At 64.7% G+C, this 26,037-nt stretch overlaps 1 protein-coding gene across 2 annotated transcripts in view; it reads right to left on the reverse strand.

The window, feature by feature from the left end:
* Window positions 1–1,818: 1,818 nt before the first annotated feature.
* ASPG (asparaginase) overlaps window positions 1,819–26,037 on the reverse strand; it is a 30,994-nt gene continuing 6,775 nt past the window's right edge. Inside the window, exons 2-16 of one of the 2 annotated variants that reach the window (XM_055291383.1) lie at window positions 24,802–24,910; window positions 23,934–24,045; window positions 21,858–21,983; window positions 19,617–19,700; window positions 18,688–18,814; window positions 14,037–14,149; window positions 13,226–13,408; window positions 12,977–13,090; window positions 12,263–12,385; window positions 10,515–10,610; window positions 10,064–10,227; window positions 8,057–8,143; window positions 5,781–5,880; window positions 5,399–5,479; window positions 1,819–4,883 (exon numbers count right to left, since the gene is read on the reverse strand). In XM_055291383.1, the coding sequence (XP_055147358.1) occupies window positions 4,863–4,883; window positions 5,399–5,479; window positions 5,781–5,880; window positions 8,057–8,143; window positions 10,064–10,227; window positions 10,515–10,610; window positions 12,263–12,385; window positions 12,977–13,090; window positions 13,226–13,408; window positions 14,037–14,149; window positions 18,688–18,814; window positions 19,617–19,700; window positions 21,858–21,983; window positions 23,934–24,045; window positions 24,802–24,910 (1,640 nt within the window). In that variant the 3' untranslated portion in view covers window positions 1,819–4,862. The remainder of the gene's footprint in view (window positions 4,884–5,398; window positions 5,480–5,780; window positions 5,881–8,056; window positions 8,144–10,063; window positions 10,228–10,514; window positions 10,611–12,262; window positions 12,386–12,976; window positions 13,091–13,225; window positions 13,409–14,036; window positions 14,150–18,687; window positions 18,815–19,616; window positions 19,701–21,857; window positions 21,984–23,933; window positions 24,046–24,801; window positions 24,911–26,037) is intronic. The other variant, XM_055291384.1, reaches the window with a different exon arrangement.

Genomic DNA, 26,037 nt, shown 5'->3' on the forward strand with positions numbered 1-26,037 from the left:
ACCGCCCGCGTCACCTGCGGATCCCGGGGACCGGCCCCTGCGCCCAGATCCCCGCTGGTCGTGCACCCCCTGCCCTGCTGCAGCCACCCGGCCCCGACGCCGTACCACCGGACGCCTTAGACGCCCTCGCCTGGCGCTGGGGGATCCCAGCCGCCAAGACCAGCCCCGCCGCGTCCTCGCTGGCCCCGGCTTCCCCTCGTTCCGCGGGCCCCGCGTGGCAGGGCGGCTGAGCTCCGAGCGGCAGCGGCCAGCGCGGCGGCGCCTTTTATGCGGCGCAGCCGCCCTTCCCGGCGCCGGAATGTGCCCGCGCCGCGCTGGCCCGACCGGTTTTTCCGGGCGGGGCGGCTCCCGGGCCCATAGGTCCCGCGACTGATCCTCCACGGCCCGGGGACCTGCTCCGCGCGCCCGCGCGGGGGTGGCCCTGACTCAGCGGCCGCCCCGCCCCACCCGGCGCCCCAGCCTCCAGCGCCCGGCCTGGGCGCACCTGGCCTCCCGGGTTCTGGGTCCCCGCCGGGCCACGCCCGAACCGTCTGGTCTGGGCCAGGGGTGCTTGGGCGCACGGAGGGCCCGGGGCTCCACCTTGGCCGGGTCGAGGCCCAGGGTGGCCCGAACAGGTGAGGACCAGCGCCCGACAGGAGCCCAGGGCCGAGCTAGCTCTCCGGTGGGTGTGGGGGCTGGGCTGGACACACCCACCCCAGCCCCTCTCACTTCAAAGGGAACTTCGTGGGAGGGGAAGGGGAGGGGTAAAAAGAAAGTGAAACTGGAGGGAGGGAGGTTTCTGCTTCTCAGACCCTGAACTCTGAAACCGCCCAGCAGGTTTCTGCTTCTCAGACCCTGAACCCCCACCCCGCAGCCCACAAGGGTAGCCCCGTACCTGCCTCCTCATTTCCCACGCGGGGGGAGGGACGCCCTACCCCCTCACGCAGCAAGGGCCTGCGCCTCGCTCCCCCCACTCACAGCCCAGCCCTGAACGTCCTGGCGCAGCTGGCCCTGCCGGTCCTACCCACTTAGTCACCTGGAGGTGTCCAGGCCTGACCAGTGGCGCCTCCCAGGGACTCTGCTTCAGCAGAACATGGCAGCTGAGGGGAGGGCTCAGGCTCTAGGAAATACAGAGAAGCGGGGAGGTGACCCCCTTCAGCACTTGCCCCAAGTCTGGAGCCACTGGTGTGTCTGTATGGAGTTGGGCGACAGGGTGGTGACCATTCATTCATTCCAGTGCACGGCGGTGACACGCCATCCCACTACCCGCCCAGCCAGCCAGGAGCCAAGTGCTCAGGAGCCAAAGTTGGCCCCAGACCAGAACAGCCACTAGATCTGAGGGACCCCCTAGACATTTCCACATGTGCTGTGTGTGGCTCAACGCAGCCACCCTGCAAAGGGAATCAGAAAGGTTTTGTTATTTTCATTTTGCAGTTGGGGAAACTGAGGCTCAGGGAGGGACAGTGACTTCTGGGGACTGCACAGCTCTTGGTGGTAGAGAAGGGATGACGGGCCTTGCCATCGCTGCATCTGTGGGTCTCAGTGCCTGTGTGTGGAGTCCGAGGGGCTGCGGCATGGGGGTGGGGATAGAAGTTGGCATACGGGAGCTTGAGATCGAGAACAGGAGCTTGGGGGCTCCTCCCCCACCACAACTGCATGGGCAAGAAGAACCCACCTCTCTCTCTTTTTTTTTTTTTTTGAGACCTAGTCTCGCTCTGTTGCCCAGGCTGGAGTGCAGTGGTGCGATCTTGGCTCACTGCAACCTCCATCTTCCCAGTTCAAGCGATTCTCCCACCTCAGCCTCCCAAGTAGCTGGGACCACAGACACAAACCACCACACCTGGCTAATGTTTTTATTTATTTTTTAAGAGACAGGGTTTCGCCATGTTGGCTGTTCTCAAACTCCTAGGCTCAAGCTATCCACCCGCCTCGGCCTCCCAAACTGCTGGGATTGCAGGTGTGAGCCACCAAGCCTGGCCACCTCTCCTTAATTCTAAGCCCTGGTCTAGCCCAGTCCTGGGCAGACTCTTCCCGACACACAGCCACTTGAATGGGCTCTCCTCACCCAGGTGGCTCCTGTGTCCAGCATCCAAGGGGACTGATGAGAGAGGACAGGGAGGAGGTGACAAGTACAAGCACCTGCAGTTCCCACCAGCAGCAAGAAATATTGAGGTGTGACCAGAAAAGGAACTTCCTAGCATACACGAGAAGTCTGGTTACCTCCAGCTGGGGAAGGGCGGTCCTGGAGGGCCCTCAACTGAGGAGTCTGATTTTAGGATAGAAAATGCTGGTAAAAAAAGACAGTAGTCGTGATGGAGAGATGTTTCCCAGAGATAGCCCTAGGATCCAGGTGATTCGAGATGGGCTACAGGAACCAAGGCCTCCCCCAGCGTGAAATTACCAGGTGTGAGTGACGCCATCCCACTGTGGGGAGGCGGGTCCCACGCACACTGGGCACCCGGCTGTGCCTCATTCCTGCGTCTCCCATGGCCTCACGCCACAGCGAGAGACAAGGCGGCCCTGATTCACAGCCCAGCTCTGCCCTGTGCCAACACAGAGCCCTGGGCGCAGGACGGGGCCACTCTGTGCCTTAGTTTCCTCAGCCATGAAGTGGGATAGACGGGGACCCGGTGCCCTCCTACAGTCACAGTGGGGACGAAACACACCAACACGGTGCAGGACACGAACGCTCCAAGCCTGTCTGTCCCAGCTGTTCCCACTGCACACCAGAGAGCCAGAGGGCTTGAGGCCAGGTCACTGCCCGGCGCAGAGCCCAGGGAGCCCCGAGCAGTGGCCCTGCCCCTCCTGCCACTTCTGGGTGATTCTAGAGGAGTCCCCTTACCCAGGGCCCCTCTGGCCTCTCCCCAAGGGGCACAAAACGGCCCCCGAGGAAGCTCCCAGACTCAAGCCTATGACTCTTCACAGCCTCCTGAGACACTGGCCCAGTCCCGGGGCTCCCTGTGGTAGGGCCCAACACCCCACGAGGGCTTGGAGGGGCCTGACAATGGGGGTCTGGCTGCCCGACCTTGTGAGGAGCTCCCCCCTCTGACCAGCCCCTGTGGCCCCCAAGCCTTCTCTGCCGAGCTCCATCAGTGACCCAGTTGGAGAAAGGCCAGCTTGACAAATGCTCTCTGCGGGACAAGCAGGATGAGTGGGCGTTTCTACACTACAGGACACTCACCGCAGGCGTCAGTGGGTGTGTCTACACCGGCAGGTTGGCATCTGCTCTGGGAGGGTGCTGCCATGTGGGCTAACGTGAACCACCTGCAGCTTTCACAGCCTGGGGCTCTGAGGGCCTGGAGCAGCACTGAGCGGGGTGGCGTGAGCAACAGGCGCTGCCCAGCCCCTCGGGAGCGGAGGGAAGCAGGGGGGCACTGCCGTGTGCAGGAACAACCGGGGAGACCAGGTGGGCTCAGCTCAGGGATGCCGGAGGTAGTCCCACCCCTTCTCACCTGCACCAGGCATTTGTCCAGATGCCCCACAGCCTCCCCCAAGGCCCTCCGAGGGTCCCGGCCATCGGGGACAGCAGGGGCTCCTGGCTCTGGGGCCCGGTGCCACCCTCCCTCCACCTGCAGCCCCTCATGGGCCTCATCAGGGTGAGAAGCAAAGGCTTCCCCGGCCCTGCCATGCTCACATGGTGTCACCTTGTGCAAGGCCCAGGCACACCTGTGTCGGGGTGAGGACAGCAAGGATGCTGGCGGCAGTACCAGCCAGGCTTGGGAACCAGGCTTAACCCCGGGGTATGCCCAGGTGCCAAGGGCCAGCTCTGGGGTCACGCTTTTGCCCTCCTGGGCCTCCGGTCCAGGGGCCAGCCAAACAGAGGGACAGACAGGAACCGTCACTTGGGCAGGTAGAGAGGCTTGGAGGGAGGCAGCCCCCACGCTCCTCACACCCAGCAAGAAGGGGTCAGGGGCCGGGGGCAGCAGCAGGGAGTCCCTGGCCATCCCAGGTCAGTGCATGCACAATGGTGGGGCCAGGGGTCCACACCCCCAATTTCAGCCCCAGCTGAAAGAAGGCACGAGGCTGCCCCCGGCCTTGGAGCACCACCCCCACCGGGCAGCAGCAGGGCCCGCCCCACCCGCCCACCCGCCCAGGCTGTGCAACCAGGCAAGCCCAGGTCACCCCTTCCCTTGCAGGGTGGCCTGGCTCACGGTGGAGGCTGCATCAGGAGCTTCAGGCAGAGCAGGGGCTGGAATGGTCCCGAGGGGCTCACCACCAGAGTGTGAAGCCCCCTAGACATTCACAGGCTTCCGCAGCCCCATGGAGCCCTGGTGTGGCCCTGGCCTGAGAGGGGGGCCGGGTGCAGCGATGCTGGGGTGACGGAAAACCAGACAGCAACTGGGACGGGACTGTGAGGACTAAAGAGTTAAGCAGGAGCAGCATGCTCGTCCAGGGGTTGGAGGGCTGCCTGGAGGAGGGGACTTCAAGCTCCAGAATGAAGGCGCAGGAGGTGAGGAGATGGGCAGAGGGTGTCTGGAGGAGGGACCAGCCTGGGCAAAGGCAGGGTGGCAGGAAGGGGGAGGGGCAGCTGGGAAAGGACCGCTTGGCCGAGTCACCTCCGTGCACCCCGCCCCGCCCAGCTCACACTCACAGCTGCCTCTGGAAGGATGGGCCAAGTGCCCCCGCCAGAGACCCCCCAGAGCCTGGGCCTGACTCCCCACACACATCCACAGTCCCGGACCCAGACAGACTCTCTCAAAGCCAGGCTGTACAGACCTGGTGAGGAGATGCCAGACTTTATTGCCATTCTGCCCAACAAAGGCCTTCAGGCTTTGCATGAGAGCAGGCTGGGAGGCAGCCCCAGGGGTGGGGTCATGCCTGAGACCCCTCCAGCAGGTCACGGGAGGAAGGAATGGCTTATACTGCAGCAGGATGGCTTCAGGTTAGACACCAGGCAGCACTTCCTGAAAACATGAGGGCTTCTGAGGATACCCAGGTAGTGTGTGGAGGCAGGGCAGAGAGACAAGCCCAGGCACCCCGTGTGTGCAGCACAGCCCGAGAGCCTGAGCAAACCCAGCTTGAGACTATGGGAGGCCACACAACCGAGTGGGAATGGGGGTGTCGGCTGGGAACTGGCCTGGGAGACAAGCGGAAGTACCCAGCCCAGGGGGTCCCGGTGGGGCAGGTCGCAGGGGCAGGGGCGGGTAAGGGGATGCTGAGCCCTGGCTGGGCCCTCAGTGTTCAAGTCTGGTCAGTTCCTTCAGGAAGCCCTCCCTGACTGCTCCTTTCTCCTTCTCACCTCTAAACTGTGTTCCACCCTGGACATCCCCAGGAGGGGCTCTGCAGACCCTAAACCGGCTGGGACCCATCTCAGCCTCCTCCGGCTCTGTCCCCCTTGGTTACGCCACCCAAGCCAGGATCCAGCCCTGCACTAGAAGCTCATTGGGGGGTGTCAGCCCCACCTGGGGTGGGGACTTACTGGGCATGGGGCCTGGGCACCAACCGCACCCTCCAGGCTCTGCAGAAAGGCCACCACTGCCAGGTTCCCGGCTGCCTCTGCCTATGGGGAAGCAGTGGGGAGGGGCTGCCTTGGGGCCACTGACTAGCAGCCTGGCCCAAGGACCCCCATCCCCAGGATGGCCTCCCCTGTCCCCAGCCCACACACACAGGGCCCCAGCGGCTCCTCCACTCTCATCACCCCCACCGCTCAGAGCCCCGGGAAGGGTCTTGCATGGGGAGGGCCGGGCATTTGGGGGAGGAGCAGAGCGGGGAGGGGCAGAGCAGTGAGCTGGTGAATTGTCCAGGTGTCCTTCCTGGAGGTGGCAGCCTTTGGAGAGGGTGCAGGGGGTGGGGGCACTCACGACGTGCAGGGCACTGTGCCCGTCATAGCCCGGCTGCCCCAGGTCAGCCCCTGCCTGCCACCACACCTGCAGGCCTTCGAGGTCGGCCCTGTATGCCAGCCTGGGGGTGGGGACAGAGGAGGAGTTGTTGGGGCCTGCTGGGCACCTGTCCATCTGCCCACCTGCCTGTCCCCCAGATGGCCTGGACGCTCTTACAAAGCCAGCCCCAAACAGCTGACCCAGCAGTGACCTGGTCCTGGGGCAGGAGTCGCTGGGGGCCATCAGGCAGCCTGGAGCCTGGTTTCACCCAGTGGGTGGGACTGCGACTCAAGTCAAGGGTACACATGCACAAACATACATGAACACACATGCACATACAGCAGCATACACACCAGCATACATGCACACACACAGGAGCACACAAGCACACACCCACACATGCACACACACAAAGCATATGTGCACACACACGAGCACATGTGCCTTTGCACACACATATGCACGCCCACCTGCTGAGCAGCCCACGCCAGTTTCGTGTTTCACAACACCGCTCTTCCCGGGGCGGAGTCCGCAAAGGTGGAAAGAAAGTTTGAGGCAGCCCAGTGGTTCAGAGAGGGGGACACAGGAGGCACCCCGGGATAATGGTTGGCCCTGGACCCCTGCAGACTGCATGGGGTGTCCTGGCTGGGACAGGGGTCTGGGCCCACCTGCCCTGGAGTGGGGAGCACCTGCCAGGCCCTCGCCAGCTCCTCCTCACCCTGCCACCCTCCTGGGAAGCACTCACTCCCCACCTGGGGAGGCCAGGCACAGGCCAGGTGGGGACCCGGCAGGGAAGGCCCCACCCATGGTGTGCAGGGGCTGGGGGAAGTGGCCTGGTGAGGGAGGGGCTGCCCCCTCCTCCGAGGGCCCTCAGGGACCCTGCGCCTACCCAGGAAACAGCAGCAGCCCTGCAGTAGCACTGGGTAATCTCTGTGGCGAATCTGCTGGATGGCCTCACTGGCCCCTCCTGGACCTGCCCCAAGAGGCCAAGCCCCACACACACACTGGCCCCTAGGAAGGCCTGGCCGAGGGGCTCAAGTCCAGCGAGCAGCTCGGGCTGGCCAGGCCCACTTCCAAGCAGAGTCCTGGACCAGGGTTCTGGTCCCAGCTCCCACAGGACCTGACTACTGCCTCAGTTTCCCCATCTGTCAATGGAGCCAACAAGGCCTGTCTGGAGTGCAAATCTGGACCAAGTCACCCCAGAAGTACCTTCAAAAGCAAGACCAGGGGGTGTGGGCCGGTCCCAGAGGAGGAGCCAGAGCTGCTAGTCCTCCTGCTGGGCAGGTGCCTGCACCCACTCCCCTCCCAGCCAGTGAGCCGAGCCCCCGCCATCACCCACTCCCCAAGCCTGGGACTCTGGACTTACAGGGACACAGACTGCGCCACTCACAGCACCCTCATCCCAGCCACCACCTGCACCCGGCCCAGGTCTCCTGCCTCCGACTCTCCCTTTTGGGTCTCTCGGAGTCATCCTGGCCTCGGGCAGCCCAGGCTGGGAACAGGAGGCAGCACCAAGTCACCAGGCACAAGGCATGGGGTGGGGGGCAGTGATTCTGGCTGCGGCGGACAGAGTAGGATGCCTGCATCCCTGGCCCACCTCCACCCACAACCAACACCCTCACCGAAGGCCCCCCAGCGCCTCAGTCTCCCCAACAATAACGTGATGTCAGAAGGGCCTGAGCCTGCCTCGGTGGTCACCTGGGCAGCGTGGGATCGGAAGGCACACTGGCACTGGTGCCATGCGGCCAGCAGGTGGAGGCGGGGCCTAGGTCAGTTTATCCCAGGACAGGAACCACGCTGGGGAGAACAGAGCTCACGAGACCTGTCGCCTGCCAGGGGCTTCAGCTCCCCTGTGCCCCACCTGCCCCAACCTCCCCAAATGCGGCCCCAGCCAATCCCCCAGCCCACACCCCAGCCCCTCTCACACCCGACCAATTCCCATACCCCTCCTCAAGCCCACCACACACACCCGCATGCACGCACACACACGCATACACACATGCACACACGTGCGCACACACACACCCTTGCTGGACTGTTCACTCAGCTGAGAACAACTCCTTCCCCTGCCCCACGACATGGTCCAGGGTAGACAGCTCTTCCCATCAGCCAGGCTGGTGCACACTGAGGTCAGCGGGCCTCGCCTCTGAAAGCCCCCACACCCTGACTCACTTGTCCCTCCCAGCAGGTCTGGCTTCCCTTCCCCAAGCTGTGTCCCCCCACATCCCTGGAAGAGCAGGTGCTCTAGCTGCGCTCACCTGCACAGCTCCGTCCCTGCTTCCTCCAGCTCCTGGGTGGACAGGGAGGCCCCGGCTTCCCGCAGCAACCCAATGACACCCGGATGCCTGTGTGAGAATGAGTATGCTGACTTTCTGCCCTGGCCAGCCCAGCCCCGCTGTACCTCACTCAGGAGCCAGCAGGGCTCATGTCCTGTGCACAGGGACAGGGACCTGCCTGCCCAAGACCCCACGGCCCTAGCCTCAGACAAGGGCCCATGCCCCCATCCTCTACCTAGGCCCATGCGACATCATCCCGGGACCCCACCACCTCCATTCATCCAGAACGTCTTCTTAGGGCAGCTGAGGTCTGCAAGGGGTGGGGGTCAGCTCTGCGGCAGCCCCGCACCCAGCACCCAGGGGAGGGCATTGGTTGGTGCTAGCAGAATAGCTCCTCCCAGGGCAGTCTCCCCGACCCATCCCAAGGGGACAGCCCATTCCAGAGGACAGCCTTACATGAGCTGACCGGCCCCACTGCACACCCAAACACTGATCACACCCCGTGGTGACCTCCTCAGCCAGGCGCAGGGGACACTGAATCAATCCGGCCGACCGCCCTTGGGGTGGAGTGGGGGCGGGGCACCCGGACAGTGCAGTCTGTGGGGGTGGGGTTGGGGCTCTAGCAAGGCCTTGGAGCAGAGACACGAAGGCCGGAGGCCGCACAGCCCACTGCATGGGGTGACCTAACAATTGTGCCATAATCGCTGGCCGTGCCCCCACCCCTGCAAAGCACCACAAATCCCCCCGTCACCCCATTTAGGGACTCTGGGAATAGGTATGAGGCAGTGGCCTCCCCACACCCCACTCGGGCACAGCAGGGCCAGGCAGGCGGCCTCAGGGAGCCTGGTGGCGGAACGAGGCTGGGAGACCGGTTGAGGGGGTGCTGTGAGCCTGGTCCTGTGAGTCAGGAGGGGACGAGGGGGCGGGACTGTGTGAGCTCATCTCCGCGCCACCCACCCACACCCAAGGACGCCCAGTCTAGAATCTCCAGTCCGGATCACCCCAGCCCTGCTTGGGGGGCCCCTCACAGCCCCGCCCCCCTCCTGTCCACCACCCTGTTCTCTCCTATGCTTTTGAGCTCCCTGTCAATGCTCACAGGAGCCTGGAAAGAACCTTCTACCCCAGTCACCCACTTCACAAAGGGTGCCACACCTCACCCCAGGGCTCACCGCTGGGGAGGGGGACCCACAACTGAACACGTCAGGGTCACATGACCCCAGGCTCAGACACCCCGGCCTTCTCTCCATGGGACTCTTGAGCACTCCCTCCTGGAAAAGAACCCAGGGTCCTGCAGGCCAAGTCCTCCCACCCGCACGGAGAAATCCCCAGGAGCCCTGGGATCTCTGAGCAGCCACATGGGGCTGGGCAGCAGCACCGGCACACAGGTCCTCCGCCTTCCCAAGCCCGGGGCTGCTGGGCGTCCAGGGCCAATAAAGAGTAGGAAAGGGAGACAGGACGCAGATCCCACCAGTGCTGGCCCCGCCCCCAGGCAGGGGCACAGGCACACACTCCGTCTCTGCTGCTGCTCTGGACTTTGGGAAGAGACACCAGCCAGGGCTTGCTGGGTGGGGCAGGGTACCCCCACACACAAGGGCTGGGCCTGTACTCCAGGGCCCGAGTTGCCTGTCGCAGCCCCAGATCTGCTGCCGTGTAGCCTGCTTTTTATTGACCGCATCTGGCTGCTGGGCCAGGACCTTCTGCCCCACCTCCACCCCAGTCCCCCATACCCACAGGTGCACAGAGATGACTCGGGAACACCGGATCCTCTCTGGAGCACCGAGTCCTCCCGGCTTTGTCCATAACATTTTTGTTTTCTAGGAACTCTGGGCCGGGGTCTTACTGGGCCCCGGGCTGCGGGGGCAGCCTTTAGGAAGCAGGTGTCCTCCACCTCTCCCAGCCCAGCCCCGGGAGGCTGTATGAGCGCAGAAGCCCACAGCCTCTCTGTGCCCACCTGTCCAAGGCAGCTCTGTGCAGCCCCAGCCCCATTACCTGCCCCGCACGGCCAGCAGCAGCGGGCTGAAGCCGTCCGTGTCCCGGGTGTTCACGTCCACACCTCTCTGCAGCAGCATGGTGACTGCCTCCGCGTGGCCTCCCCGGGCGGCCGCGTGCAGTGGGGTTTGGCCGTTAAAGTCCACCAGGCCCAGCTCACTGCCCTGGAGTGACACAAGGACATGCGACCCCTGAGGGAGGCCCAGGCGGGGCCAGGTAGGCCATGGGGAGGGTGGGGTCCCTCTGAGGGTAGGGCCCAGCACAGCCCCTGCACCCACCCTCAAAGCCTCAGTGAGACCCCACAAGCTGGCAGGACAGTCCTGCTGCCCAGTCTGGCTGACAAGGGCTTAGTGTGGTCAGTGGGTGGATGAAAAGCCATCCTGCCTACAGGGTTCAGAGCCCCCGGGCCAGGCGTGGCTGGGGCTGGGCCCCCGGGGTGGGAGAGGCTCACCAGCTCCACAAGCGCCTGCAGCGCCTCCAGGTCACCGGCGTGGGCGGCAGCACAGGCCAGGCTGGGCATCAGGGCATTCCGCAGGGCATCTGCCTCCTGGGTGGGGAAGGCGGCACCCTGGGACCCACGCCTCCTTTTGGCATCTGGCAGAACTGGCAGTCCCTGGAGCTGTGTGACCCCTGCCAGCCCCCACACAAGGGCCCGCAGATCCCAGGGCGTGGGTGAGAAGGAACCTGAGCTGCCATGTCGGAAGGCCTGGGGTTGAGCCTCACTACCCCACCCCACCCAGGCCCACCTAGGACCCCTTCCCCTGGAGCTAAGGCCAGGCCACGAGACCACCATCCAGCCCTGTCCCCAACGGGTGTGTAGCCAATGCCTGCTACCCACCCTCCAAGACACCCCCATCTGCTCCTACCGCTGTCGGGACAGAATCGTAAGTCACCCGCGTAAGGAAAGCATGGGAAGTGGAGCCAGTCCCTTCCCCTGGAAGGAAGGCCCTGTTCCCATGGCTGCACCTTCCTGGAAGAGCCACCTGCCCCCAGCACCTGGCATCCAGCAGCTCCCCAAGACGCCAAAAGGCCAGGGAGAGGCCCCACAGGTGCCACCATACCCAGCGGGCACAACGTGGCCTGGTGACAAGGCTGCTGCCTCTGGCCTGCCTCCCTACAGCATTCAGGCCCCATGCAGCCCCAATAACAGGCCATGCCAGTCCTTTCCATCTGCCCATCACCCGCCCCAGCAAGTGGCAGTTGCAGCACATGGCTCACAAGTCAGGTCCACCCCTATAGGGGGGAGACTGAGGCACTGAGGCTGGGGTAGGACCCCAGGCAGTGGGGAGCAAGGCTGTCTGGCCTGGCAGGCCCCATGTCAGGCCTGGATGCTTGGCCCAGCAGCCAAGGGGGCATGTTGCGGGGTCCAGGGAGGCCTCATCGCCCTGCAGACCCCAGGCCTCGAAAGCCCTCCTTCCTAGGTCTAGGCACCCCAGTTGTGCAGGGGACGTGCTCAAAGGCTGGCCCTCACCTCCAGGTTCAGGTGGGGGCCTGGAACCCCTGGTGCTCAGAGCCTGGGAGAGCCCAGAGCAAGCAGCACCCCCACTCACCCGCCCTTCTTCTGGACAGCCAGCTCCCGAGGCAGCCCCGCCCTAAGGCAGCACCGCCAGTCAGAAGTCAGTGGCCTGCCGAGCCCTGGCCCCCAGCCTCCCTGCTGTGTGCCCACCACCTGGCCTTTCCTGCCTCCTGCCCCGTGGACCCTGCAAACCCTCCTTGCTGGCCGGGCGCGGTGGCTCACGCTTGTAATCCCAGCACTTTGGGAGGCCGAGGTGGGCGGATCACGAGGTCAGGAGATCGAGACCACGGTGAAACCCCGTCTCTACTAAAAAATACAAAAAATTAGCCGGGCGTGGTGGCGGGCGCCTGTAGTCCCAGCTACAAGGAGAGGCTGAGGCAGGAGAATGGCGTGAACCCAGGAGGCGGAGCTTGCAGTGAGCCGAGATTGCGCCACTGCACTCCAGCCTGGGCGACAGAGCAAGATTCCGTCTCAAAAAAAAAAAAAAAAAAAAAAAAACAAAAAAAACACCCTCCTTGCTGCAGACCCCAAACCCTCCTCCTGGGCCCCAGAACCCGGGTGTGCCTAACTGTTTGGGCTGGAGTGATGGCTACAGGGGCTCGTGCCTGCTTGGCGCATCCCAGGGTGACCAAGAGGGTGCACAGCCCCCAGCTGCCACTCAGGCCCGTGTCCCACACCATTACCTGGCTGCCGCTCAGACTGAGAAGCCAGGAGACCCCACGGCCCGGCGTGTCGCCCTGCAGTGAGGGCCGGCACTCTTCCACCGAGGGCGGTGTCATCTCCCCCCGAAGGTCCTTGGTCAGCAGCTGGGGGAGAGAACAGAGGCGAAGTGGCTCTGCCAGGGCTGGATGGGCAGCCCAGGACAGCCTGGAGGGTCGGGCTACCCGGGCACAGGCAGAGGTTGCCCTCGGCCTGAGCCTCGGCCATGTGTGCTTCATCCCTCGGGCCAGAGTGGGCCGGGTCCCCTCGGAAGGCCAGCCCCACTCCCCGGCCCTACTAGCTCAGAGTCTCCAGGGGCCCCAAAGCCTCTGCCCAGCCCCAGGGTCTGGCAGCCCAAGGGTCTGGGGCCAGCTGTGTCTGAACCCCACCCTCCAAGAAGAGTGGAGAGCAGGAGAGGACTTCCTGGCAACAGTAAGGGGAGCCTCGGGTCTCCATGCAGGCTGAGAAGGCGCAAGGACAGGCGGAGCCTGGGCTGGGGGTCCGGCGAGGGCTGTGGGGAGCCTGGGCCCAGAGCTGCCTTTCCCCACTATAGGGAGCCACACCCCTCCCCTTCCCAAACAGGACACACCCTGGGCCGGCCCCCAGGCTCTTCCAGCATCGCCCCAGACATGCCCCTGGGAGCCAACTGGCATGCTTGTGCACACCGAGGGTTGCCCACAGCCCGACAGCGCCCGCACCTCCTTCCTGTCATCCAGGCTCAGCCCTGGCTGGCCCAGCACATACGATAGCTTGGCCAGGGCAGCCTCCGATGTCATGTCGAAGCCTGAGATGACGCCGGCTCCCGCCATGGCCTGTGAGGAGGGGGCGTGTGGGCAGGAAGGGCGACTCACCATGGCCCCCAGCCCGTGAGGGGTGGGTCAGAGCCCACCTCTGCCAGGCCCTCAGGCTGTCCCCTTCCCCGCTAGGCCCTGATCTCCTGGCACTACCATGCCAGCTGCATAGGCTGTGGTCACAGCCCCCTGGAGGCAGTGGGTACAGTTGACGATGACCAGGCCGCGCTCGGTTGCCACCCGCAGCTCCTGCAGCAGGTCGGGCTTGGTGGGTCCGTTCCCCGAACCGAAGGTCTCCATGACCATGCCCTTGAGGGGAGGCTGCAAGAAGGCCCGAACCTGTGGGGCAGTGGGGTGGGGGCTGGATGGTGAGGGTCTCTGCCCTCAGCACCACTGAGACTTGCCCCATGCCCTCCCAAGGAGAGGGACCCCAAGCCAGGGGCAGCTGGTGCCTGCTCTGCTCCCAGGACAGTGGGGCTCCTGGCAGGCGTGCATGGCTGCTGGCACCTGGAGGGGGCTGCTCCCCCCACATTCTCCCAAAGAGTCGCCCTGTCTGTAGGGACGAAGGCTTTGTGTGGCAGAACGCCGTGGAAACACTTCAGAGAGGTGGGAGAGGAGCCAAGAAGACCATCAGAGGCCCCAGCGCAAACACCCTTGTCCAGCACAGCAGGGGCGGCTCCCAGCCGGCTAGAATCTGTGGGAGGACGCTGCCTCTAGAAAAGCATGGAGGACCCCGTTCTGGCTGTGAGCCGCGCCCCAACCCTGCCCACTCCCCGAGAGGCTGGAAAGCGCCACGACCGAGGACAGGGGACAGGGCCTGGGGCTGGTGGGGCCACACTGCAGACATCTCAGGTCCACAAGGGGTCTGCACTGGCTGGTGAGGGCCCCAGGGAGCCTGAGGGCTGTGGGAGCTGCAGAGGGCTGGGGCTCGGGGCTGCAGGGGCATGGTGACCGGGGCTGTCCCTACCAGGGCAGCAGGGATCCCAGGGTAGAGGCGCAGCAGGCCCACGTCCTGCTCCATGCTGCTGTGCACCACCAGCCCAGCCTTCCCGTCAACCTTCCGCACCAGCTCCCTGTTGACTGAGGACAGGGAAGGGCCTGTGTGGTGCCTTCAGGCCTCCCGCCAGCCGAGACCCCAGCCCAGTGCCTGGCCCTCTGCACAGGCCACCTCCTCCCTTGTTTTCAGAGCCCTGAGCCTTCGCGGCTCAGCCCCCTTGCCGTGCCTCCTCTCCCACAGGCAAATCCTCCCAGGCTTCGGTGCAGTCTGGCCTGTGACAGGCTCCGCAGCATGCACAGGGCTGCGGGAGGAGGCACTCATTGACCAGCGAGAGACCGATGGTCGAGCAATGGGCAACACAGTTTCAAGGGTGAAGCCCAGGGAATCTCCACTGGCCAGGCGAGGGGGCAGGAGGGTCCTGCAGAGATGGAGGCCCGGCTGTGTATTGCAGGCTGCATGGGGGCATCAGGCGAGCACAGAGGTGAGGAGGGCAGGCGTGCCCAGCTGGGGAGCCACCAGCAGTCACTGCACTGGGTCACAGGCGTGGGGCAGCATCGTCGAACCAGCCAGCCTCCTCTGCCCTTTGCCGGGTACCCACTGTGCCCACTGCCCACCGAGTCAGTGGTTGAATGAGTGAACAAATGGACTTTCGGACCCCTCACCTCTGGGGAGAGAAGGCCTCCGTCCAGTTCACCCCAAAATCCTAATGTGCGCCCATCACCCCCTCCCCACACCCAGGGTGGGTGATGGTGGAGGTGCAGGCTCCAGGTGAAGTGGGGAGGGATGGACATTTGGGGTCAGTGCCCCGTCCATGCAGAGGGGCTCCCCAGAGGACAAGCCTGTCCTCGAGCTGAAGGCTGCCACTCTGGCAGCACTCGAGCCCCCAGGGTTCTGCCGACCTTCCCGCTCCACTGTGGGTGGGGATGGGAGGCTGATGCTGCAGGCCCAGCCCCCAAACCCTCAGAGGCCAGCGCCAAGGATGGGGTCCATTCCCTCTGCCCCTCTCCACACTCATGGCAGCCTCCAGCAGAGCAGGGCTGGACACCAGGGACTCCCACCGCACTGTGCAGTGTCAGAGCCTGCCCAGGGCAGTAAACACCCTGGAGGCTGGGGAGCCCAGCCCAGGGAAACCAAGGCCCAGGGGTGCGGAAGGGCCTGGGCGCCTGGAGAGCCTGGCACGGTGCTGGGACAGGAACCGGGGCAGGAGGACCCCCACACGGGGCTCTTCCTCCTGCCCACAGGGAGATGTCACCCACGTGTCTCCAGCCGCTTCCGCCAGAGCAGCTTGCATGCGATAAAAAGGACTTTCCTGGCATGGTGGAGCTGAAGCGGGGAGATGTGGGGTGCTGCGGATGACGGCGGGGAGCGGAGCCCCGGCAGTGAGTCCTCCACCCCCACCAGAGCCCACAGCATCAGTCAGCCCCACACGATGGCAGCATGAGATGCCCTTTAGCTGAGGGCGTGTGTCTCAGCTGGACAAGCAGATAAGGTGTCAGCACAGGGAAGGAGGGGGCACCGCTGCCACCGGCAGAGTTATGGCTGAGAGGGGGCTACACAGAGACAAAGAGGGTCCACGCCCACCCCGCACTGACCTCCCGCCTCCCGAGAGTCTGTGGAGGCCACCCCTGGGATCCCAGTCCTTCCTGCCCGGGCCTGCTGGAGGCCAGGGGAATCGTGACCCCACGCCCGGGGGCAGAGAGGAGCTGGTGGCTCCATGGCCAGGCGAGGCCTGCTGGCTCAGCCCCTTACCCCCAAGAGGGGCTATGGCCCTGTTTTACAGATACGGGAGCTTAGCACAAGAGCCGAAGGGTGTAGTCTGCGGCCTCAAAGCTGGATGCAGCACAGCTGGGGCGGCTGGGACATGTCTGGGAGGGAGGTGGCTTCTCCCAGTGCACAGAGGAGGGCTCTGGGGCTCTGCGTTGGGGTGACCCAGTGTAAGGACCCATGGCTGGTGAGTGACAGGCCTGGCCTGACCCCACAGCCATGTCCCCTTCTCCACCCTCCTCTGCTCCAAGGGCCCTAGCAGAGTGGGCCAGGGCTAGGGTTCAGCACAGAAGGGTAAGGGTGCAGGATTTGCCTGGGGGTGACAGTGTCGTCTCCTGAGACACATGGAATGGACAGGGCCAGCAGGGCCTCCTCCAGCCTCCCCCACACCCCCCCCACCCCTTGGCGCCGAGCCGACTGTGGACAGGAGCACCAAGCCCGCCCATGACTCCCGGACCAGCCCAGCCGCCGACTTCCCAGACAGTAGGTAAAAAGCCCAGGACAAGCCCTCAACAGGGTGCTGGCGGCTGGCATCCCGGCCCAGGCTGGCACTGCTACCCCCAGCTGGCTCAGAGAGGCTGAGGGTGCACACTGCCAACCCGTGCCCCTCCCCAGGGGCCCCAGCAGCCACGCCCTGGGCAAGGCCTGAGGTTTCTCAACACCAGGTGCCAGAACCGGCCCGGCAGCCTGGCATCAGGTTCCCACACCCACACGCACGTGGGAAACACTCAGGGGTGCGGGGCTGGGGCCAGGGCAGCCTCCCGCCCAGACCAGCCTTAGTGCTGTGCCCAAGAGCTGCTCCGTGGCCCTGGGCCTGAGGCCAGTGTGTCTTGAGCCTCGTGGCCTGCCCGGGCTTAGCACCCGGTGCTGGCGGAGTCCCTGGAATCCGGAGCACGGTCCTCTGTGCACTGCCGGGGCGGGGTCCACCCACCAGCAGAAGCTCCACTCCTGAGCCCCAGATGAGGTGTGAATCAGGCCCCATGGGGGAGCCGGGCCTGCAGGGCACTGCCCACACCTCTTGCTGCTCCTTCTCCCTGGGCTGGAGGGGCCAAGTGCCAGCATCCAGCATGGGCAAGCAAGCCAGTACCCTACCAGCACCAGCTCACAAGCCACCTCCTCCAAGAAGCCTTGCGGGCAGTTCTGGCCCTCGGTGAGCAAGTGGACCCCTGCTCAAGCCCCTGAGAGCCGGTGTGCTGCACACATGGTAGACACACTGATGTGTTCTGGGCCTCACACTCCCTAGAAGGTGCTCGAGGGAGCAGCAGGAAGAAGGGACAGGGTGTGACCCCAGGACAGGAAACAGCGTGCAGGCTTGAGTCGGTGCCTCCCTGTGGGAGCCTGCCTCTCTCTGCCTCCGTTTCTCACCTGTCGAACCAGGCAGTTTCCTCTGTCCTGTCCTGCTGAGGGGCCCTGGGGCAACAAGCAAGTCAGCCACTGAGCCCAGGCTCCCACACGCATGCCTTGTCTTGAGAGCCAAAGATGCCGGGGGCTTTTGGAATCATCTGCCTCCACCCGTTTCTGCAGATGGCCCCACAGCCAGACATGCCCAGAGCCCCTCCTGTCCCCCAGCTTCTGGTGGATGCTCCAGGAAGGCCCCTGCCCTGCCAGACCCTTCCCAGGGCCCCCTCATGCCAGGCCCCGGAGCTTCCAGGGTCCTTGCCTGTGTCTGGGAAATCTCCCGGGAAGCTGCGCCCTAGCAGCCCATAGCCCAACCCTTTCTCCAGGAGGGTCTGCTCCTCCTTCAAATGGGGGAGTGGGGAGCCTCTGCTGCACTGGGAGATTCCCTAGGAAGTGCCTCCTCAGGCGTCCAGTGACCTTGTGGGCTTGACCCACCAGCCCGCCATGGCCCAGGCCTGGACAGAAGCCCAGCGTGGGTGAGGGGGTACCTCCACCCCACCCCCCCAGACAGGAACAGCTGCTTTGGTCCTGGGCAGGCAACCCCACCCAGCCCCGGGCGAGGTGTCAAATGCCCCCAAAGGAAGGCCAGTGCTGCCAAGCCCTGGAGCCTCCCCCAGGCTGGACCCCACCTCCGTCAGTCAGGATGAGACACAGGGCAGGTTTGGGGCTGCCTCGAAACAGCAGGGGGCCAGGACAGGCAGGATGCATCGCGCAGGAGAGAGGGGACGCTCCTGCCGCCTCAGGGAGGGGTGCTGGGGTGGGGTCAGAAGGACTGGCCATGCCGGGCGTGAACCTGGAGCAGGCAGGGGCCAGGTAGAGTCCAGGAAGCAGGGGCTCCCCCAGCAGCACACCCCAGACAGAGAGACAGTAGGCCAGGGAGTGACTTCCGGGCAGGCCATTGGAGTGGCCCTGCGTCTCAGGTGAGTCTGGCAGGGCACCGGTCTCTGAGAACAAGCTCCAAGGCTGCTCCTACAGCCAGGGCCGGGGGCGGGCTGGGTCCCCCCGCATGGGGAAGCCTCAGGACACAGGACCACTCGAGTCAGCCCCACAAGGATGGCTGGGCTGCCCGCCAGAACCAGAGGACAGAAAAGACTCCCTGAAACTCCTGGGGATGAGGCCTCGGCGCACAGACGTGCGGCAGAGCCAGGTGGCCACTGAGGACCTCCTAGGCCTGGGGCCAGGGGTTGGGCAGGACCAGATGTCCCAAACCTCTCTTCTATGCCTCCTGCCTCTGAGCCTGCAGGGACCTGCGGAGGCCCCCACCTCTGTGGCCACGCAACAGCCCTGTCCACGCAGCCCTGGCTTCTCCACAGCCCAGGGCAGAACCAAGCCAGGGCAAGTCAGAACCAAGCACGGTGCTCTCAAATTCTGCCGAGTCCCAGCCACGAGCTCCCTGCAGCGGCCCCTCGCCCAGCACCAGCACTGGGCAGGCACCTGGCCCTGCTCTTGTGGGGCTTACTTGTGATGTCAGCACCCACTGTGGCCAGAGGCGGCAGGTTCGGGGAGCAGAAGGCCGCGAACCTCCGAGCGTCCACCTTGGTCGTCCGGTTGCCCCGAAACAGCTGATTCTGGAAGAAGAGGCAGACCTGCGGGAAGGGAGCGACAGAGTTCAGAGCAGCGGCCACACTGTCCCCAACCCCTCTGCCCTCCAGCTTCCTCCCTGCCATTAATGGGGTGCCCAGACCCAGGGGGAGGCGGGATTGTAACCCCACCCACCGCAGGCAGAGACCCTCCTGGGTGCAGGTACTGCCCCTCTCGGGCCCTTTCCTGCCCTGCCACCTACCCCCGGGCTAAGTGGAGCCTGCAGGGGCCTGGGGACCCCAGGGCCTCAGGCGTGCAGGTGGCTGGGTGGCAAGAGGGTACTGTACTTCCTTCCCTTCCCACTTGCCCACTGCCCCCACCCCTGCTTCTTAGAGAGCCCTGGGAACTCATCCCAAAGATGCAGCAAGCACAGCTGATGCTGGAGACCCCTGCCACAGTGAACGGGAGTCCCTGAGGCCCCTGCTCGGGACCCAGTGTCCGAGCTGTAGTCAAGCTGCTCAAGAGCCTTGGGTAAAGCCCCTGCCCCAGGGTGGGGGAGGTCTTTGCCCACATCTCCCTGGGACGCCACATGAAAAGGGGAAAGACATGGAGGTGGGAAAGTGACACCCTTCAAAGCCCTGCTGGCTGCAACCTATTTTTACAGAAACTTCCATACATATCTCTGATGTAAAACTTCCATACGTATCTCTAATGTAAATATCCACAACATAAGATCTAGAAGGCAGTGCACCCAGCTATTGGCAGTGGCGTCTGGGGAGGGGGCCGGGGGGACTTTGTTTCCTGGCTGCTCTCCGGGCTCCCGCCCCCGCCCCACCTGCCCCGCCTCCACGTGTGCCAGGCAGGTACCTCTGGGATCACATACTGGCCGGCCATGAGCAATGCCCCCAGCAGGTTCTCACGGCCATCGCTCCACAGGGCATGGATGGGCACCTGGGGGAGAGGCCACAGAGGAGCTGAGGCCTGGGAAGCCCAGAAGCCTGGGATGTCTGGCTCATCTCTCCACGTAAACCCAGGCCCAGCCCAGGAGCCCCAGGTGGGGTGTGGGAAAGAGAAGGTCAGGCAGGCTTGGAAAGAGATGCAGGCAGCCTGGAGATGGGTGCCTTGGGGGAACAGGGCACTCAGAGGAGCTGGGCAGTAAGTCCGTCTCCAAGGCCGCCAACAACAGCTGCCCCTGCGGACCATGCTAGCCTGCACCCAGGGCCTCAACCCACCCACCAACAGCTGTCGCTGCAGACCATGCCAGCCTGCACCCAGGGCCTCAACCCACCCACCAGCTCCCTCTACAGGTCCAAGAGCCCAGTGCTGGCAGCAGGGGCCAGCCGGTCCCCATACTGGAGAACGCATCACAGGCCTCCCACCGCAGCCACCCTGCCCAGCTCCCTCGCTATCCCAGCAGAACTGTGGGCTGGAAGGAGGGTGGTGGGGGTGAGGGGTGGGTGGGCTGTGACAGAAAGGAACTGCTTCGGGATGCCAGGCTTAGTTCAGCCCCTCCCGCAGCTGCCCGTGTGTAGCATGGGTGACTGTGCCCTGCGGTTGACTGAGCAGCGCGTCCCAGGAGGGCGCAGGTGGCCATGCGGAGGCCAGGGTCTTCAGGAGGGGGCAGCTGGGATGTGGTCAGTGCAGAGCCTCTGGAGGGAGAGAGCCCTGGCAGGGGTGGCAGTCCTGGGCCCTGGGTCCTCCCTGGCTCAGCCCTCACGTGGTACGTGGCTGTGGGTGCGCCCCTGGCCCATAAGCCTCAGTTTCCCCACAGGTATAACAGGGATAAGGGTGTCCCGGCACAGGCCAACATCAGGGCGAGGAAAACACGCATGTGAACGTTCCTGGGGCCTGCAGTGCTCATAACTGTGCCCTCGATCCCTTAGAGAGGCCCACGGGACATTCCGCTCCCACAGGGCTCGGGAAGGTCTGGGAAGAGGAGAACCAGCTGGAGCCCTGTCCCTCCTTCTCGAGTTCTGGGGCAGGAGGCGCTGCTCCACCACTAACAGGTGTGTGCGGTGGGCCCTGGGGAGACCCTGGAGGGACAAGGGAGACAGCGCTGGGCAAGCAAGGTGGGGTGGCTGAGCCGCCTCCCCAGCAAGCTCAAAGGGACACAGGTACCAGTTTCCCATACGAGACCTTAGCCTCGGCCATGGGAAAGGGTCCCAAGGGGCTCAGGTGCCCATCGCCACCCGCAGGCAACAGGGACCCTAGTCAGCCTCTAGCCAACCTCCCCTGCCACCTCCCCTCAAATCCAGTTTTCCAGAACGCTCTACTGGCCTTGGCTTATGGGATTGGTGCTGGGTTATGGTGAGAGAGGCAGGGAAATCATGTGCCAGGGCCCCCAGGATGGCATCGCCTAGAACCACAGTGGGCGGAGCAAAGAGAGGAACAAAGGCAGGGACGCAGCCGGGCCTCCCGGTGCTGCTCTGTGCACAGCCACCCTGCTGCGCCAGATGGAGAGGAGGGCAGCAGCCGCCAGGAAGCATCAGGAGGAGAGGAAGGGATGCCTGGCACCCCCAGGGCCAAGGTGGGCCTGGCTCTGGGTGCTCCAGGGCCTCACAGCTCCCGGGGCCACCAGCAGGAGATGACCCCCGCCTCCCGCGGGGCAGGTGGTGCTGGAGATGACCCCCCTCCCATGGGGCAGGTGGTGCAGGAGATGACCCCCCTCCCGTGGGGCAGGTGGTGCTGGAGATGACCCCCCCTCCCGTGGGGCAGGTGGTGCTGGAGATGACCCCCCCTCCCGTGGGGCAGGTGGTGCAGGAGATGACCCCCCTCCCGTGGGGCAGGTGGTGCTGGAGATGACCCCCCTCCCATGGGGCAGGTGGTGCAGGAGATGACCCCCCTCCCGTGGGGCAGGTGGTGCAGGAGATGACCCCCCCTCCCGTGGGGCAGGTGGTGCTGGAGATGACCCCCCCTCCCGTGGGGCAGGTGGCACCCGGGCAGGACCTGAGCATTCTCGAGCCCCAGCACGGGCCCTGCAGCAGCCACCTCAGGAGCTGCTGGGCTGAGCAGGAAGCCCGGGGTCCCGCAGCAGCCGCCCACAGTGCTGACTTGCCCTGTGGCCTCAGGAAGCCCCTATTCCTAGGATCCCGGGGCCCCTGGGGTTACCTGGGCCCCAGTGAGGATGACGGTCTTCTGCAGGTTCCCCAGCATGAAGGACAGCATCGAGGCAGCAAAGGCCATGGTGTCAGTGCCGTGGATGACCACAAAGCCGTGGTACTGCTCGTAGTGCCTCTGCAGGAGGCGCATGCTCAGGCAGGCCAGCCCCTCAGTGAGCAGGTGTGGGGGAGGGTGCGGCATGGGGGAGAGGGTCCAGATGCAGAGGGGAGGACTCAGGAGGCGCCCGTGGGACCCTGGCCTGGAAGTCCCTCTCTGGAAGATTAGCCCCTGGTGTGGAGTCCTGGGACTCCCACGCTCTCCCTGCCCCGAGGCTTCCATGTCACTCAGGTGCACCCACCACGCTGAGGCTCCCCTCAGAGCACTCGAGAATGAGTCCCTCCGAGGGGCCTCTGCACACTCCCCAAGGGCGGGAGAGCGCCTCTCCATGGCAGCAGGGGGCTGTGGTGGTGCATGAGCCTCGAAGCCCAGACCGCAGGTCAGGCAAGAACACAACAGTGGGCACAAGGACCCCTGCAGGGTCAAGGCACAGCCATGGCCGGGAGCCAGCAGGTGATCCTGGAGGTTGCCTGGATCTGGACCTGGGTGGCCGGGGCAGGACACTGAAGGACAGCAGTGAAGCTGGCCATGCAGGGACGTCCTCTGGCCACCACCCCCTGGAGGGTGGCTGGCCCAGGCTGCGGCTGCCAGGGCACTGTTCCGAGAGCCCAGGGCCCCTTACTAAGCCTGGGCCTGCCCGGTGGGCCATTAAAAGACCCAGCCCTGCATGCCTGGGAACTGCAGAGGGGCGGAGGCCAAGGAGGGGAAGGGCGCCCTCTGCTGGCCACTCGCGGCAAGACGGCAGGCTAGGCCACCTGAGCTGAGAAGACCTTGGTGAGGCTGTCCGGGGCTGGTCCCTGCAGCAAAGACCGCAGGGCACCTTCGTGGGCCTCAAAAAGCAGTCAGACCTTGCCCCGGTGAGGGCTGCCGGCCACAGATGGAGGGTCCTGTCCTGGGTGGTGCTGCCTGCCACCCCGCTGCTGAGAAGGGCAAGCCTAGATGTTCCCACTCAGGGGAGCACGGGGTTTGTAAGGGAAGCAGGTGAGAATTGGGACTGGAGGGGGCAGGAGGCCTCCTACCAGGGGAGGCAGCTTAGGTAACAGGGGAGCGTGTTGTGATGGGGGAGAATGGAGAAGAAAAGCTGATGGGGCGGGGGATGGTTCTGCCTGCAGGGTGAGCACACAGGTCGCTGTAAACCACAGCAGTCTTCGAGAGGTGCTGTAGTCCTAAATCCACTAAGACTCCAACTGGGCGGGGGACGGACAGAGGGCAGTGAGCAGGTTACCAAACACACACAAGGAGCTTGTTGGCCCTCGAGGTAGCATCACACACCACGCCCCAGATACTAACTGGGACAGGCTAAGACAGCTGTTCCCGCTGTGTCCTCATCTGGGAAGCCGACTTGGCCCTATACGCCCACACCCAGCTTGCATGGGGGAGAGGAACTCAGAGCCTTGCCCACAGCTCTGACATGTGGACCCTGCCCTTTCCTGAAGCTGCCATCCCCAGATGCTCCCAGGCCCCAGGCTGGGCAGGCCGACTCCACGCCAGACCCTGCAGCTCCTCACCTGTCCCAGAGTGTTTCTGCCGGCCACTGCCCATCCACCAGCCCCGCCCATACCCACAGCCCCGCCCATACCCACAGCCCCGCCCATACCCACAGCCCCGCCCATACCCACAGCCCCGCCCATACCCACAGCCCCGCCCACACTCATAGCCCCACCCACACAACATAGCCCTACCCACACCCTACAGCCCCACTCACAACACAGCCCCACCCACAAAACACAGCCCTGCCCACACAACACAGCCCAGCCCACACCCACAGCCCCACCCACACCCCAAGCCCCGCCCACACTCCCCATTCCCCCCCATGCTCCCTAGTCCCACTCACACCCAACAGCCCTCCCCACTCTCCACAGCCCCACCCACACACCACAGCCCCACCCAGACACCACAGCCCCACCCAGCACTCCTCAGCCCCACCCACACACCACAGCCCCACCCAGCATTCCCCAGCTCCACTACCTCGATGGTCTGGGCAACGCGAACCCACTCAGCGATGGTCATGTCACTGGAGTCGAAGAGGGGCTGGCACTCCAGCACAGTGTAGAGGATCCTCTGGTTGTGGCTGGCGGGGCTGCGGGACAGAAACAGAAGGAGGCGGAACAGCAGGCTCCCGCTCTGCACCTCCTCCTGCTCTAAATGCCCTGACCCGCTCTGTTCCCCTCTGGCAGAGCTGGGTGCCCTCCGCCAAGGGCTCTGCACATAGCAAGTTCTCAGCATCCCAGGTACAGGGCCCAGCCCCGCTTCCACCTGGAGCCCCCCCCAGAGGCAAGGATGTGGGTCAGGATGGGCCACTCCCAGCAGTCTTCTTCCCACACCAGCTTAGAGAGGGGGGCTGGGACCAGCCCATGCCCAGGCAGGAGAGGATGCTTACAGGAGGCTCGCCTGCACCTGCAGCAGCTGTGGCGGTCAGCCACCACAAGGGCAACTCCCAGCTCACCCCCAGCTGTGGGGGACATCAGGGAGCTGGGCCCAGAGCTGAGAAATGGAAGGATCTCTATGCTGGGGGCAAGGCCACCTGGGCCAGCCGGCTCCTGATACACAGGGTCCCTAGACGGGGCGCCCTCATCACACTTGCCGAACCAGCCTGGCTGGGGGTGTGGGAGGAGGGTGGGAGGGAAGGTGGGACCAGGCACGGGGGCACCCTCAGAGGTTCAGGCTCTGGTAGAAGGTGGCTGCTGGTCAGTCCTAAAGCCTTGTAATCTGAGGGGATGTTAGAGATAGGGGTGAGCAAATGGCTCACGTGGGCCTGGCCAGCAGTGCCCAGCCTCGGGATCGGTGGCCCCCTGCAGCCATGCCCTGCCCGGGACCGGGAGGAGCCCACACTCACGGCAGCACCAGGGTGTCCTCAGAGAGGCCGCGGGTTCGGGCGTGCTCCTCGTCATGAAACATGGGCAGTGTCCTCAGGATGGCAGCCAGGCCTGTCCCGGGCACGAGCACTGCAGGCAGAGTCCAGGTGGATGCTGGGGTCAGGGGCTGGCAGCCATGGCCGCCTCCTCCCTCACTGAGGGGCAGGACCAGAGCTGGTGGGATGGGGCTCCGGTCTTATGACAGTCAGAGGCTGGGAAGAAGGGCTATGGCTGCCCCTGGGACCCCTCAGAGGGCAGGCCGCTGACCCGCGTTTGGAAGCCATGGCTTCCTGCCTTGGAGCCCATGGTGATTCCTCATTTCGCACCTGGACGGCCCCAGGAGCTCTGCCCAGGTCTCCAGCTGCTCCGCCCAGGCCCTGCCCCTGCTCCCACCCCCTTCTCCAAATGCTTAGTCCACACTCCCCATCAAGGCCTTTGCCTCACTGTGGATGTGCTGTGGGCTCTGCCTGGAAGTCCTGCCTCATCCCCACTTCTCACCCAGTAGGTGCCTCAAGGCCCAGATTGGGGCACCACCCCCAGGAAGCCCTCCCAGATGCCCAGGCTGTAGTGCTATTCCCACATTCTCCCTCACTGGCCCTCGAGCTCCCAAAGGGCACGGACTGTGTGACTCCCTCAGGGTCCAGCCCAGGTCCCCTTCCCCAGCTCCCCGACCCGAAGGGCCTAGCACACAGCAAGTGCACAGATGGGTTGGCCCCACCCCCAGCAGCTCTGCCACCTTCCTGTAGCCTCTGCATCTCAGTTCTATCCCTTAAATAGAGACCTGGCCACACCACTCATTCCCTGGGGCCAGCTGCTCAGTATAAAGCCCTGACCCCTCAGCCACCCCTCCAGGGCCTCCAGCCAGCCCCAAAGCTCCCTCCTGGCCCTCCCTTCCCTCCCCCAGCTGCAATGCCCCATCCTATCCTGCAGATCCCGGCCATGGTCACCTGCTTTCCCCCCTTGCCCTCTGCAGCCGTACCCATCTCCTATCACTGGTTCACAAATTAACCCCAAACTTGGCGAGTTAAAGCAGCCCCCTCTAATATCCCCCCAGCCGCACCCCTCCCTGCCATCGCCCTCCACTGCTGGGCTCAGCCTGGTCTCCATATCTCTGCCTGTTAAGTCACCGGCCCCGGGACACCAGCCCCTTGGCCCCGTGGTTTATGGCACCTGTGATCCTCCTCTGGCCTTACACAAGGACCCGTGGAGCCCCGGGG

This window comes from Symphalangus syndactylus, chromosome 8 (assembly GCF_028878055.3).
Source record: "Symphalangus syndactylus isolate Jambi chromosome 8, NHGRI_mSymSyn1-v2.1_pri, whole genome shotgun sequence".
Taxonomy (NCBI): domain Eukaryota; kingdom Metazoa; phylum Chordata; class Mammalia; order Primates; family Hylobatidae; genus Symphalangus; species Symphalangus syndactylus.